This window comes from Akebia trifoliata, chromosome 14 (genome assembly GCF_017979445.1).
Source record: "Akebia trifoliata isolate Shusen 1 chromosome 14, ASM1797944v1, whole genome shotgun sequence".
NCBI classification, from domain to species: Eukaryota; Viridiplantae; Streptophyta; class Magnoliopsida; order Ranunculales; family Lardizabalaceae; genus Akebia; species Akebia trifoliata.
This window is the reverse complement of record NC_141388.1, coordinates 17,499,968-17,515,686: the sequence shown is the minus strand read 5'-3', so window position 1 is coordinate 17,515,686 and position 15,719 is coordinate 17,499,968. Positions and strand designations below refer to the sequence as shown.

The window sequence follows — 15,719 nt, the reverse complement described above, 5'->3', positions numbered from 1 at the left end:
GTGTTTGACTGCAAGGCAAATACAAATCTTGTGGAAAAGGATTTTTGATACGCACAAGATTTGCCTTAAGTTGCGGCAAATCATTTCTCACCCCCTTTCCCCCTAAGAAAATGATTTGCCACTTGGGAGCAAAATTTGGTTTTCATAAATGCCCCATATAGGTTTAAACTTGGTATATTCAGGTCAATTTGGTCAAAAACTAATAAAATTGAAACCCACTACTACATGATCCATATAATTAAGGTGGTTAGTTATCAAAACAAAAAAAATATATTTTTTACTATATAACTGTCAAAATTCCCTTTTCTTAGTATTCTAAATTATAAATAAACTCTTTTGATACATGTGTTTTTTTGCACATACCACCTTCTAGTTTAATTTAAAAAAAATAAAAAACTTCAACAAAGAAAAAACATAGAAGAAGGTATTTTTCAATTAATTTTAGTTTAATTTAAAATAATAATAATAAAAAAAGAGTTTATTACAGAATTTTTTAAAATATTAGGTTGTAGTATTAATTTTTAACATTTTGTAAGTGTTTTCATTTTTTAAAAAGAGTTGCTATTGGTACCCCAACTTTTACTTATTACACCATTATTAAAAATAAAGAAATCAAGTGAATTATTGAGAATAAGGAAAAGTTGGGGTGCCAATAGAAGCTTTCATAGTTTTAGATTTCTATTTTTGGTATTTGTAAACACCCCAATTTAAACGCCCCCTGTTCGAAAAGTACCCTAAAAATCTTATTTTATCAAAAATCCATCAACGGGCCTAATGGCCTAAATCTTCAAAATCTGATCTTTTCTTCGAATAAAGAAAGGATCTTAAGACCTCTAAAGATTTCATAGACCTCAAAAATGTTGTTTTAAAAGCCCACCACCTTCTCAAACCCTCACCCCTTTAACCCCGAATCTACCATCAAGTCTCAAGCCCATTTATAAGCCCAACTACAGCCCACCGATCTCTAATCACCCAAAACCCCATGTAAACCCCATCTTAAGCCTAACCCTAACCCTAGATTTTAGCTAATTCTACAACAATTTCTCACATAAATCATCACTAATTAAGTCCTAAGTCCAACATGCAAAAGTCCATCCTAATCAAACACCTACTCAAGACCAAATCAAAATCCATGTCTATATCCATATCTATAAACATTTTCTTAAGAACCACACAACACATGATCACCAAGGTGGACATTTGTCACCACCACAACCCACCTCCCAAATTCATTTTACTTAACATCATCATCATTCCCAAAATCTAACAACCTACACCACATGTTATAACCTACCTTCATCATTTCATTAAAAAAATTCCTTATAAGCATTCCCTCACCTAACCAACCATAAATCTACACATGTCTACCACGTTGGAATGCATGTCACTCACTATGTGAAAATACCCAAATATTGACGGCCCAAAACCGTCGAATTATGGATCAATTCGACAGTCCCGACTGTCGAATTGGGCCTTGTCGAAAATAAAATTCAATGGTTGAAAACCATAGAATTTTTATGAATTCAACAGCTATAGGCCGTCGAATAACATATTTTTGATGGTTAAAGACTGTCGAATCTTGAATTTAATCCTTTATTCGACGGCTATAGGCCGTCGAATAACATATTTTCGACGGTTAGAGACCGTCGAATCTGGGAATTAATCATGTAACAACTTCAGTCTATAAGTCGGTTTCCAACTCTTCCTTTTCAACGTGGGACTAAAACAAATTAATAAGAGAAACAAAAGAAAAGAAAACATTGCAACTAAGAGAAAAAAAAAATGGTGTTTAATATATTCACCCAATATACAAATCTTAAAAAACTTGGGAGAAGAACAAACAACAGATGCTATAGGTTATTGAACAGGAAAAAGAGATGATTAACATACTCAATTATTTCTCTTACATACAACTTTTGGGAAATGATTCTCATAGATCTTACAAATCCCACATCAATCTGCAAATTCGAACCTTCAGTATGTTGTCTCAACTTTCGTACTTCACCCTCAACTACCAATTTTGCTGGCAATTGCTTCTCTTCTACCACTTTTCGCTCTCTCATCTTTTTATGAGCTAATTCAGTCTTCATTAATATCTCCTTCTCACCAGCCTTTAGTGCTTCAATCCATGCTTGGGCAGCAGTGATCTTCATATCTGCAATTTCTTCGACCCTTCCACACACACTCAAGTACTTGTACTCGAAATTCGTTATAGTTATAAAGGAATTATGCTGAAATGTTGAAGCTCTAGACTTCATTGTTTTCTCAGTAAGAGTCTTCAAGTTTTCAAAAGCTATTATTTCTGATGCTTTAACTACTTCAAGCTCTTGCATTGCATCTCGTAATTTCTCCTCAGCTAAAAAAATAGTTAATAAGCAAAAATACATTAAAAATGAAACAGAAACTACAAGGCACACATCTTACTATCAAGCTTACCATAGAGATGCATGCAACTGGTATTATTTCATTGGCATCCAAAACAGCAACTGTCATGTAAGAGTATATGGTAGCAATAATCTTATCTAACGAAATCCTAATAATTGAGCTTCATGTCATCATTTGGACACTTCTTGTAAAGTTGAGAAACTATAAATTTCCAGCCAGCAGTGTTTAAAAGTGACCAATCTGGTATTTGGTCCACATTCCATTGCATATATCCTGCCTGGCCACCAAAAATCATTAGTACAAAACTCAACCAATTTGTGTAGTTGGTAACACTAGAGAAAGATCTGTCACCTTTAGATCAACAAAACTTTGAACCAAAAAGAAAAAAAAAATTATGGGTTCTTATGAAGAGAAAAATCCAAATACTTGCTCCTTTGTCAGTGCTCTTTATTGTTCTATCATCACAATATATGTCCACATTCATTAACTCCAAAACTGACTTCGGTGTTAGATCCTTCACATTCATTAACTCCAAAACTGATTTCGGTGTTACTCCTATCATCACAATATATGTTCACATTCATTAACACCCAATCGGCTCCCAGCAGTAGCCATTGAAGTTGCATGAAATCCAATTTAGATGTAGTTATAATGTTCCTTACCATTTCTCTTCATTGGGAGTCCATAGTTCATCCGAGGTGAGCAGTGCATACAAAGCTTGAGATGAAAGTTTACGGAGCACCTAATGGCATACCCAAGTTAATCATGAATATATTCAATATAACTGACCCAATGCCCATAAGCTAATAGATCAACAAAACTTTGAACCAAAAAGCAAAGAAAAAAGGGGGGATCCAGAAGTTATAATACATTCAGGAAAAAAAAAATAGGCTCTTGACCAGACCAACAAGTAGAAACCCTATCAGACCAACATGTAGAAAGCCTATCAACTTGCCCTCCATATAAAGGAATAAAATTTGAGAGGCTCCATGGGAAATGTTAAAATTCAACACCAGCCCAAATTGGAAAAGCCCACATTTATTGCCCAAGCCCAATGGTTATTTAGAGCCCAATTTCTAGAATCTTCTAGAGAAAACTCTAGATGTTTTTAGATAAAAGAAAAATAGAAGATTCTAGAATTATAGATATTTTGGTAGAAAACTCTAGACTAATAGATATTTTTAGAAAGTTCTAGATGATAAAATTGTAACCACTAGATTAAGAATGTGTTGACACAATCCTAACCATTAGTTAAGGAGGTGCCACTAGTATAAATAGGGGTGAATCCTCTCATTTTGTAATCAAGTAGTAAGAAACAAGTTGTGAGTAAGAGGTCTTGAGAGGTTGTAAAAAGTGTGAGTGTTTGTAAAAGTGTATTTTTCTTAATAGAGTGTTATTTTCTTCTTCAACTTGTGAGTGATATCTTTATTGAGGGTATAGTACAAGTAAATTGTTTACTTGTTTATATCCAATATTTGTGCATTTAGAGTCAAGTACTCTAGTTTTTCCTCAACAATTGGTATCAGAGCGAGGTTGCCAAGGATCGATTTTGGTGGAGCTATCTTGAGTCGTGAGGAGTTTACTACTCTACAAGATCGTTAGTCAAGTTTGTTCCGTTTAGTCGAAGCTCTGTCGGCACGATGGGTGACCTTCAAGTAGTTGGAGGAATCAAGAAGCTCAACAACCAAAACTACAACACGTGGGCAACATGCATGGAGTCTTACCTACAAGGTCAAGACCTTTGGGAGATTGTCGGTGGTAGTGAAGTTACACAACCGACAACAGAAGATGCCAATGGCATCTTGAGAAAATGGAAGATTAAAGCAGGCAAGGCGATGTTTGCTTTAAAGACTACAATTGAAGAAGAAATGTTAGAGCACATTCGAGATGCCAAAACACCGAAAGAAGCATGGGATACCTTCGCTACACTCTTTTCAAAGAAGAACGATATAAAGTTACAACTTCTCGAGAACGAGCTGCTATCAATGGCGCAACGTGATATGACGATCGCCCAATACTTTCATAAGGTGAAGTCAATATGCCGTGAAATTTCAGAGTTAGATCCGAATGCTGCTATTGGAGAAACCAGGATAAAAAGAATAATTATCCATGGTTTGCGACCCGAATACCGAGGCTTTGTTGCTGCAGTACAAGGATGGCCGACACAACCATCACTTGTTGAGTTCGAAAATTTGCTTGTTGGTCAAGAAGCTTTGGCTAAGCAAATGGGAGGAGTCTCGTTGAAGGATAAGGAAGAAGCACTTTACACAAGCAAAAGTAAAGGTAGCTTCAAGCAGTACGTCAGAGGTGGATCTAAAACGAATGGTGACAAGATAAGAGGTCATCAAAGAGAGGGAGGCTCTCGTCCAGGGGGAGCTTCAAAGAATCACGGTAATAGTAGAAGGTTCGAAGGCGATTGCTACAATTGCGGGAAGAAGGGCCACATGGCGAAAGACTGCTGGTCTAAGAAAAAGCATGCTGAAAGTAATGCTGCTACTTCCAGTTCTAAAGAGAAAATTGAAGATGAATGGGATGCTGAAGCATCGTTTGTAAAGGAAGAAGAAGAAGTAGCTCTTACAGCTACATCTGAACGGATTGACTACGAGAATGACTGGATCGTAGACTCGGGGTGCTCAAATCACATGACAGGTGATAGACAGAAGTTGCAAAACTTGTCTGAGTACAAGGGAAGTCGTGTGGTGGTGACGGCTGACAACTCAAGGTTACCGATAGCTCACATCGGTAAGACGATAGTCACACCTCGTTATAATTCTAACCAGGTGCCACTTCAAGATGTCTACCATGTTCCAGGAATGAAGAAAAATTTGTTATCCGTGGCTCAACTAACATCATCAGGCTACTATGTCTTGTTCGGTCCCCAAGATGTGAAGGTATATCGTGACATCAAAATCTCAGAAAAGCCAACGATGGAGGGACGACGATTGGAGTCAGTTTACGTAATGTCAGCAGAGTCTGCATATGTAGACAAGACAAGAAGGAATGAGACAGCAGATTTGTGGCACATGCGGTTGAGTCATGTTAGCTATTCCAAGTTAAGTGTGATGGTAAAGAAGTCGATGCTTAAGGGACTTCCTCAGCTTGACGTGAGAATAGACACGGTCTGTGCGAGATGCCAGTATGGAAAAGCACATCAATTGCCATACGAGAAATCGAAGTTTAAAGCAAAGGAACCATTAGAGTTAGTTCACTCTGATGTGTTCGGGCCAGTCAAGCAACCATCAATCGGCGGAATGCGGTACATGGTAACATTCATTGATGACTTCTCTAGGTATGTGTGGGTTTTCTTTATGAAAGAAAAATCTGAAACCTTTTCAAAGTTTAAAGAGTTCAAAGAGATAGTTGAAGGAGAAGTAGGAAAGAAGATCCGTTGCTTGCGCACAGACAACGGAGGAGAATATAGCTCGGACGAGTTCTCTCTATACCTACGAGAATGCAAAATACGTCGTCAGTATACATGTGCCAATACACCACAACAAGAATGGTGTAGCAGAAAGAAAGAATCGACATCTTGCAGAAACTTGTCGGAGTATGCTACATGCAAAGAATGTACCTGGAAGATTTTGGGCCGAAGCTATGAGAACAGCAGCCCATGTGATCAACAAACTTCCTCAACCAAGGTTAGAGTTTGTTTCACCCTTTGAGAAACTGTGGGACATAAAGCCTACAGTTAGCTACTTTCGAGTATTCGGATGTGTATGCTATGTATTTGTTCCTGATCATTTACGTAGCAAGTTCGATAAGAAAGCAGTCAGATGTATCTTTGTTGGATACGATAATCAGAGAAAGGGGTGGAGATGTTGTGATCCTACAACTGGAAGGTGTTATACATCGCGAGATGTGGTATTCGACGAAGCATCTTCTTGGTGGTCCTCAGGAAAAGAGGTGTTGCCAGACTCAAGAGAATTCGAAGACAAACTACAACAAAAGATGGAGGAGCACACTGTCAACATTCAACCAAGTTCAGATGAGGCTGGAGATCTGCATGACAGTGATGGTGATCAAGAGATGGCCCAGAATCCTTGGGAAACTGGTGTGTATCAACAAGAAGATCATCATGAAGAAACGGAAGTATCAACTCCACAATCACAACTGAGAAGGTCAAACAGAATTCGCAAACCAAATCCCAAATATGCCAATGCAGCCATAGCTGAAGAAGCAACTGCTAAAGAACCCGAGACATTTGAAGAAGCATCACAAAACTCTGAGTGGATCAAAGCTATGGAAGAAGAAGTCACAGCGTTAAAGCAAAATCAGACCTGGGATCTGGTGCCAAAGCCAAAAGATGTGAAACCCATATCCTGCAAATGGGTTTACAAGATAAAGCGTCGTCCAAATGGATCAATTGAGAGGTATAAGGCTAGACTGGTGGCTCGAGGGTTTTCTCAACAATATGGGCTAGACTATGATGAAACATTTAGTCCGGTGGCGAAACTTACAACTGTACGAGTCCTACTAGCACTTGCAGCCACCAAAGATTGGAACCTGTGGCAGATGGATGTGAAGAATGCCTTTCTACACGGGGAGTTAGATCGAGAGATCTATATGATCCAGCCAACAGGTTTTCAGAACCAAGATCATCCTGAGTATGTGTGTAAGCTGCGAAAGGCACTCTACGGATTAAAACAAGCACCAAGGGCGTGGTACGGTAAGATTTCTGAATTTCTTACTCAAGGTGGCTATTCAGTAACACCTGCAGATTCCAGTTTGTTTGTTAAAGCTAATGGAGGAAAGTTAGCTATCGTGCTTGTGTACGTGGATGATTTAATCATAACGGGTGATGATGAGGCAGAAATCCTTCGAACAAAGGAGAATCTATCTGTTCGTTTCCAGATGAAAGAACTTGGACAACTCAAGCACTTCCTTGGTTTAGAAGTTGATCGTACACAAGAAGGAATATTTCTCTGCCAGCAAAAATATTCTAGAGATTTATTGAAGAAGTTCGGAATGCTCGAAAGCAAACCAATCTCAACACCAATGGAACCAAATGCTAAGCTGTGTGCACATGAAGGAAAAGACTTGAAAGATGCAACGATGTATCGACAACTGGTAGGTAGTCTTATCTACTTGACTTTGACTCGACCTGACATTTCTTATGCAGTTGGTGTGATGAGTCGGTACATGCAAAATCCAAAGAAGCCACATTTGGAAGCAGTCCGACGAATACTAAGATACGTGAAGGGTACAATTGACTATGGTCTTTTGTACAAGAAAGGCGAAGATTGCAAGCTAGTTGGCTACTGTGATGCTGACTATGCAGGAGATCACGACACTCGCCGATCAACTACTGGGTATATGTTTACTCTTGGATCGGGAGTGATTTCTTGGTGTAGCAAGAGACAACCGACTGTGTCTTTATCAACAACAGAAGCAGAATATCGAGCAGCAGCAACAGCAGCTCAAGAGAGTATGTGGCTGATACAGCTGATGAACGATCTACATCAATCAATAAATTATGCGGTTCCATTATACTGTGATAACCAGTCAGCAATTCGTTTGGCAGAGAATCCAGTTTTTCATGCAAGAACTAAACATGTGGAAGTGCATTATCATTTTGTTAGAGAAAAGGTTCTTCAAGAAGATATAGAAATGAGACAAATCAAAACAGATGATCAAGTTGCAGACTTGCTCACAAAAGGATTGAGTACTGGCAAGTTTGAAAACTTTCGTCGTCAACTCAACATGGTGCAAAGAGTAAGAGCTGGTGTTGAGGGGGAGTGTTAAAATTCAACACCAGCCCAATTGAGAAAAGCCCACATTTATTGTCCAAGCCCAATGTTATTTATAGCCCAATTTCTAGAATCTCCTAGAGAAAACTCTAGATGTTTTTAGATAAGAGAAAAATAGAAGATTCTAGAATTATAGATATTTTGGTAGAAAACTCTAGACTAATAGATATTTTTAGAAAGTTCTAGATGACAAAATTGTAACCACTAGATTAAGAATGTGTTGGCACAATCCTAACCATTAGTTAAGGAGGTGCCACTAGTATAAATAGGGGTGAGTCCTCTCATTTTGTAATCAAGTAGTAAGAAACAAGTTGTGAGAAATAAGTTGTGAGTAAGAAGTCTTGAGAGGTTGTAAAAAGTGTGAGTGTTTGTAAAAGTGTGTTTTTCTTAATAGAGTGTTATTTTCTTCTTCAACTTGTGAGTGATATCTTTATTGAGGGTATAGTACAAGTAAATTGTTTACTTGTTTATATCCAATATTTGTGCATTTAGAGTCAAGTACTCTAGTTTTTCCTCAACAGGAAATGATACCCACAATGAGCTTCTATTAGGGGTGCAAGTTAATTCGGTTCAAACCGAGAACCGAATCAAATCATGTATTTTGGATTGGTTTGGTTCGGTTTAGATTAAATACGGTTCGGTTTCAGATTTAAAAAATGAAAAACCGATGAGTTCGGTTCGGTTCTCGGTTCATACTTAATAAAAAATCGAACCAAATCGAAAATCGAACCAATCATTATTTTTAATAAAATATAAGTTTTTTTTATTTAAAAAAACCCTAACTCTGCTCTCTCGCTCTCTATCATCTCTCGCCTCTTGCAGGTGAGGCTATGGGATTGCTGGCTGCTTCTCAACTCCGGCGGCCGGGGTCATCCCCTCTCTCTCTCTCTCTCTCTCGCGACTGTTGGCGTGTGGCGTGCGGCTGCGGGTCTTCCTTCTCTCTCTCTCTCTCTCTAGCAAGTTGCAAGGCGTGCGGCAAGTGGCTAGCGGCTGCTGACTGCCTCTCAATTACGACGGTCAGTCATCTCTCCATCTCTCTCTCTCTCTCTCTCTCTCTCTCTCTCTCTCAATGCAGGGGAATACTTCAAACCCTCTCTTTTTTGTGTTTTTTTTTTTTTCTGATTTTTCCATTTATTATTTCTCATACTGTTTCTGAAGAAATCTTCATTAGATCTGAGTTTCAGTGATGGAATTTCACACAATGAAGAGGAAATCTCTTCAGGCTTTGTGCAAGAAACACAATCTCCCTAAAACATAAAACCAATTTGGAGATGGCAGATCTCCTTATTTCGCTTCTCAAGGTATCCCAAATAACAAACCCTCTTCTCTCACCCTCCTCGTTTTGGCTTTTTTTCTTGTTTCAAATCACAATCACAAATAGATATATTAATTTTCTTGCTTCTATTTATTTAATTAAATAGGCGGACAAAAACACTTCAAATGGTAATGGTGATTTCTGATCAAAGTTGTTCTCTCCATCTACCATTGCTAAAGAAGGTATGTATTTTCATAATTTCATTGATGAATTTGTGTAAATTTTTTTTTTTTTTTTGAAACCATGAAACCGAACCGAACCAAACCGAATTAAGGTCGGTTTGGATTGGTTTCGGTTTGGTTCGGTTCGGTTTCAGATCAAATCGGTTCGATTCTGGTTCTCATATAATGGAACCGACCTTGGTCGGTTCGGTTCTGATTTTGGTCTAAACCGAACCAAGTTGCACCCCTAGCTTCTATTGTCTCCAAGACTCTTAATACCATCCACATCCATAGAATCAACAGATGAGGCCCAGTGAGAGCAGGACCGACGATGGTGGCAAAGCCTAGGAATAAACTTTCTATTGAAAGTTGAAACACACCTGGAGGAGGATTGCAGAACAAGACTGGCTCTTTTCAAAACCAAAATGTTTCAGGGTCAATATTTCATTATAGCCTCAATCGGAACCAAAGTTCCCCTAAAACTATAGGGCTTAAACCATTTCACCTCTCCCTTTTTAGAGGGAAGGGCCACTGCACCAACACTGTTGATTGAAGAAATATATCTTAAAAATATAAAAATATAACTTACATAATGATATATCAGTCTGATCTAAGCGGATATAGGAATGGATCCATATCCAACTCAGATGGACATCAACCCATATCAGAACTATTTTTTAATTCGGACATACTTGAAGAACCAAATCAACTAAAATCAAATTCTTATCACTTGCATTTTCTATTTCAGATAAAGCCCCATCAAAGATCCCAAAATAGAACAAAGATTTGAACCATAAGAAGTACCTGCATGAGAACACTAATGTACTACTTTCACTATTAATGAATTTCAGAACATAGGTTATTGCTGAATGTTTGAGGGTAACGGATTTATGTTTCACTGAAAAACTTGTCAATATCATTGTGTTTATTAACAAATTTAATAGGTATTACAGCTCTGAAACTATGCTTTAGAAAAATACTAAGGAATCGGAAAAATAAAGTTTAATTACAGACAACTGTAACATCAGATTCCAAAACCGCAATTATTGCAAGTAAGACTACCAACAAAAACCAGCAATTGAAGGGGGGAAAGATATTGTATAAGAATTATCTTGCGAATATGTTCTGCATTATACTGAGGCTAAATGATAGATAAAGTGCCTAATCAAAACCGAATTATTGTTAGTAGTTCATCGTGGGTTGTATTGTTCCACCATGTTCATTTGGGTACTTGAATGACTCATGAAAAACAGAACCTCTAGGAAATCCTGTCACATTCAGCACCTCTAACAGAACCTCAGATTTTATTTTAAGGTATTGTGTATGTCAAATATGTTTTCATTTCAACTATATTTATGATTATTTTAGTATAACTCCTTCACATGATATGTGTATCCACATATATGAATGAATTGCAACCCTTTTAAAACACATAATATCATGCAAAAACAACACGATAACTAAAGTCACTGGATTGTGATAAATTCTACGGATTTTAGAGTTCTAATCGTATCAAGGACAATATAAAAATTAGGTATAAGTAATCGTGGATAGTTTTGGAAAGTTGCATCCATGGATTTTAGGGGATTAGATGGAAAAAGTTGAGATTTAAGTGTCTTGAGAGAAATTTCTAGGACAACAACTAGGGAAGAGATTTAAGGTTATCTTTAATTTAAACTAAGTACATTTTGTACACCTTAATATAATGAAAATAGAGAGTCCCACTCGTCTCTTTGACATCATCATCATCATTGTTAGTTGAAAGGCTTTTGGATAAGATGGGAAGAATTGTGAGTTTGGTCAGGCCCTGTCTTGGGTCTTTTTAATTAACTAGTTATAAGTCACAACCGCAAGATTGAGAAAAGCATGGGAGCCAAACACTCTCAAGATCCATTCTAATTTTTTTGGTAGGCAAATGGGTGACCTTGAACGCAGGTTCGTGTTATTACCATTCATAGACTTTACCAACTTGAAGCATCTCCATTATTATCATTATAGCACATTTTACATGTTAAAACGGATTACAAAGCATTAAAAGCTGCAGCTAAATAGGTCCTTAAACTCTCCTTACAAGGAAAAAACTTAGATCAATGTTTCTCTCATGATTCAAACAACAGTAGCATCGGCTAGGCTTTGGCATGTTAGTAGTCTAGTTCCAAGAAAAATTCAACACGTAGGAGATGAAATTGATCCAGCACCCATTAGCTTAGAAAGGTTGGGTTTCAGTCCAATTGTAATAGCAAGGAAAGAAACATGCAAACTCATGGCTGTGGAGCAGAATGCCAGCTGATTGAGCTAAGTGAAGCTTACTTCACAGTTCAACCAATGCTTCTCATAAGCAACACTATGCTGCTAGTATAAGAGAGAGAAATTGAAAATGACCATACTAACCATCAGAAGACCATGATTATCTTGCACTCCATGTTAACCATTATGAAAATGAACACTGGTATTGTTTTAAATTTGAAGTGCTCAAGTGATTTCTCTAAAGAAAACAGGAAGTAGAAACAAAAAATACTTGGCATCTAAATAACAATGATACCTGTGTGTGGCTACCATGACAAAGGTTCAAAACCCACCTTTCACCCACTACTTGCTAACTTGTATCTCACTTGCCATGCAAAGGAAGGAAAACTTCATAATTCGACTTGAGATGATTTAAAAACTATTCCTACTCGTGATATTACCATATTTATTTATATAGACAGCAATTTGAGATAAGATTAAATGCGTGGAAGATGAGTGTGATTTGGAGACCGACATTTTTTTGACAGAATGAGACCACAAATTATTGAAAGACATTTCATAATTATAAAAATACCATTCTCATGTCACTCTAGGATTCCTTCCACTACACGTACAGGTGGACCAATGGAAATATGTGGTTTCATGAGGACTCTAAAATGTCCTCCAAAATCTCACTCACGAAGGATAAGCTCCAATTAGGTAGGCGTCAACAATCCAAAGTCACCGTCACGTCGTGTATGTGGTTCATGGGTTTCCCCACATCCTCCATCAGGGCCTTAAGTGCATGTTTGGATCTTGAATTTGGGATTGTAAAGTTGACTATTGTCCACAAGTATACACTTGAGGATTGCCAAATGTTCATGGACCATTTTGGTTCTAATGTTGGTTAATCCCTTGACCAACTCGGTAAATGATCCTAGTCAAACGAGATCCATCCATGCCCAAATATCCTCTCTTTTGCTACCAACACAGGTCCAGTCCAACTCATATTATGAGGGAGGTCAACAAAAAATAAAATCCATATTGCATTCTTTTTCGTTCTTCTAATACTCTTTGTCATTATGAATCTTTCACCCAAAGTCAAGAAACAAGCCCACATATGCTGGTATTTTAGCTTTTTTGTTTCTTCCTTGTTAAATACTTTCACCTCAAAGTCCCAACTCCAATTCAAAACAAATCAAAACCCACCACCACCTCCCAAAATGCAGAATTTGAAGTGGGTTCTCATCAGGCTTGTTTTCACTTTTTAAATATTGACATTTCAATTTTAGTCCTCCTTAGTCTTTCCATTTCAACATCCTCGTGTTTGTTTCATTCATTCCATAATAGGCTAATACTCTATGACATAAAACCAAGTAATCTTAAAATGGTTGTCCTAAAGAAACAAGGCCTTATTATATAAGTGGATTTTGATCTAGTATAAATTCAACGGTTCACGTTTTTGATTTTGTGACTATATGGGAAGCCTCAATTAGCAATTGTTCTTCTCACTATGTTAGGACTTTGTGAGGATCCCTCTCTCCTTCTACTCTAGTCTTTTGGCCTTTTATCAATACATTTTTTTTTCTACCAATTAAAAAAAAAATCTACACCATAAAGCCATTGCACAGACTTTTAAAGGTGTTTCTTTTTTCTAAGCAAGCTAAGAGATATATAGCTAAAAATTAAAATTTGTACAACTAATTACAGGAGAATTTCTACAAGCATTAAGAAAATAAGTTATAATTAAGATCTCAAAGCTGCAACAAGAATTAATAGAAATAGTCATCACGCATTTCAATTAAGAATGCATTCAAGCTCACAATTAGAATCACAACTTTCAACAACAGATTACATCAAAGTAAGAAAAATCAAAATTAAAATTGAAGAGAAGCTAGACGACAGACTAATCATGTAAAATGGAGAGAATTTAACAATTTCTATAGCAAATGTTGAGAAAAATTAAACAAAATCAATCGAACTGTTAAAAAAAGCCCTAAAAACAAGGGAAAATTGATGAAAAATCATAATAATTTAAAATTTGATAAAGAATTTAACAATTTCTACAACAAGTGTTTATAAATGTGAAACAATACTTACTGGATCTAAACCAATCAAATGGTTGAGAAGAGAAGATCAAGGATTTGAGCTTAAATTCTTCGATTTGAGCTTCAGTTCTTGGAAGGCGCAGATGATGACGAGATCGAGAGGATTTAAGCTTAAGTCGAAGAAAACAATCAGCAACTTTATAAATTGATTGATCAAGAGTTCGAGAGATCGAGAGAGACTTAAAGAGGAGAGTTCAAGAGATCGAGAGAGACAGAGAGACAGGAGTTCGAGAGAGACTTAAAAAGGAGAGTTTGAGAGATCGAGAGAGACAGAAAGGAGAGTTCGAGAGATCAAGCGAGAGAGACTTACAGGGAGAGTCTGAAGGAGAGACTTATAGTCTTACAGAGTTGATGAAAAACATAAAAACAGAATGAGTGAGGGAGAGTTAGATGGGTGGGCTGTTAAAACGATAGAAAATTTCGGTGGGCTAGGCCTGTCGAATTGTTTAGTGGGCCTAAACGTGGGCTTTGGACCGACGAAATATAAACGACGGCTTAGGGCCGCCGAATTTACCGCTACAGTGACGTTATTGTTTTGACGTAGTGACTATACCCTTCACCCTTCCAAAATCTAACCACTTAACCCCTTACAAAAATCATTATCTTAACCATACACCCACACTTCTCAGCCTTAACCAACACTCAACATAAGAATGAGTTGTTTAACCAATCCAATTAAATTTTATCCATGGGTTTGGGTAAAAATTATCCCATCTACCACCTTTTACCATGTTACCTTCCTCCCCCCTCCAACATCAGAATAACAAACATCCCATGCCTAAATCTCATGTCATTTTCCCTTAACCTTTTACTTTGATATTTCTTACCTCAAAAATCATCATCAAAATCTTTTTTTTTTTTTTTTAAACAAAAAAAGCCATCTCCTTCTAAAAAATCTCATGCAAAAAAATCCCCCTAAGAGGTCTAAAAACTCTCATCAATCCCATTCAACTCTCTTTCTGTCTCTCACTCATTTTCTCCTCTCTAAAAAGGAATCATACAATTCCATTAAGGACTTAAAAAAAAATTGAAGAAGGAAAGAAGAAATTAAGGTCTCAATGTGGGTTAGAATTAGAAGTATTGTACCCCCTTCTCCCCTCTCCATCTCTCTTCCTCACTTCTTTAATTTTAATTTTAGAAAACCCCTAAGATGTAATGTTCATCCTCCCCTATCTTCGGTAAATCGGATTTCGGTTCGATCAAAAGTATAAGGCTTGTAGTTATCTTCAAAATAAAATCATTTTAAACCTCCAATACTTTGTGCACATACTACAAAAAACATTTTGAAACTATCGATAGTTGGGCCCTTCTTGTTCCATGAGAATGTGTGCATAATCATAAAGCCCATACTTTTCCAAAATTAGGTGTCTGAGGCAAAAACATGATAGAATCTTTTTTCTCGATGAGATGACTCTCTCAGTTTAAGTCGACATTAAAAGTCTCCTACGTGTAAGGGCACAAAGCCATCGCTTTCCTAATTTTCTTTTTTTTATTATATTTTTTTAAAATGATCATGTCTTTAAAGATTTCCACTTAAGCTGGAGAGGGAGGGGTAACTAACACCTTCCCCGATCTCTAATCGAATTACTTATCTAGATCTCAGATAGTCCAATATTTTATCCGTACAAGAGTCACATAGCTACAATATTTATGATTTTATATTAGCCTAGTCATAATTATAAACAATTACTGAAATTGTTTAAATGAATGTTATAATGTTATGTAACGTTGAGATTATAATTTGAGTCAAACCTTTGTAATGTTTGAAGTGTATTTT

At 36.9% G+C, this 15,719-nt stretch overlaps 1 protein-coding gene and 1 long non-coding RNA gene across 2 annotated transcripts; one reads left to right on the top strand and one right to left on the bottom strand.

Moving 5' to 3' along the window:
• Positions 1 to 1,388: 1,388 nt before the first annotated feature.
• LOC147386478 (protein PLASTID MOVEMENT IMPAIRED 15-like) lies at positions 1,389 to 14,271 on the bottom strand. The gene is made up of 4 exons (XM_086423865.1): positions 13,935 to 14,271; positions 3,048 to 3,127; positions 2,437 to 2,940; positions 1,389 to 2,356 (listed from the first exon to the last, which is right to left on the bottom strand). The coding sequence occupies exons 3-4, from the start codon at positions 2,447 to 2,449 to the stop codon at positions 1,851 to 1,853; spliced, it is 519 nt and encodes a 172-aa protein (XP_086279991.1). The 5' UTR covers positions 2,450 to 2,940; positions 3,048 to 3,127; positions 13,935 to 14,271; the 3' UTR covers positions 1,389 to 1,850.
• Positions 8,893 to 9,706, top strand: LOC147386479 (uncharacterized). The gene is made up of 3 exons (XR_015172193.1): positions 8,893 to 9,148; positions 9,291 to 9,433; positions 9,554 to 9,706. It is a non-coding gene; the product is annotated as an uncharacterized LOC147386479 (long non-coding RNA).
• Positions 14,272 to 15,719: the final 1,448 nt, after the last annotated feature.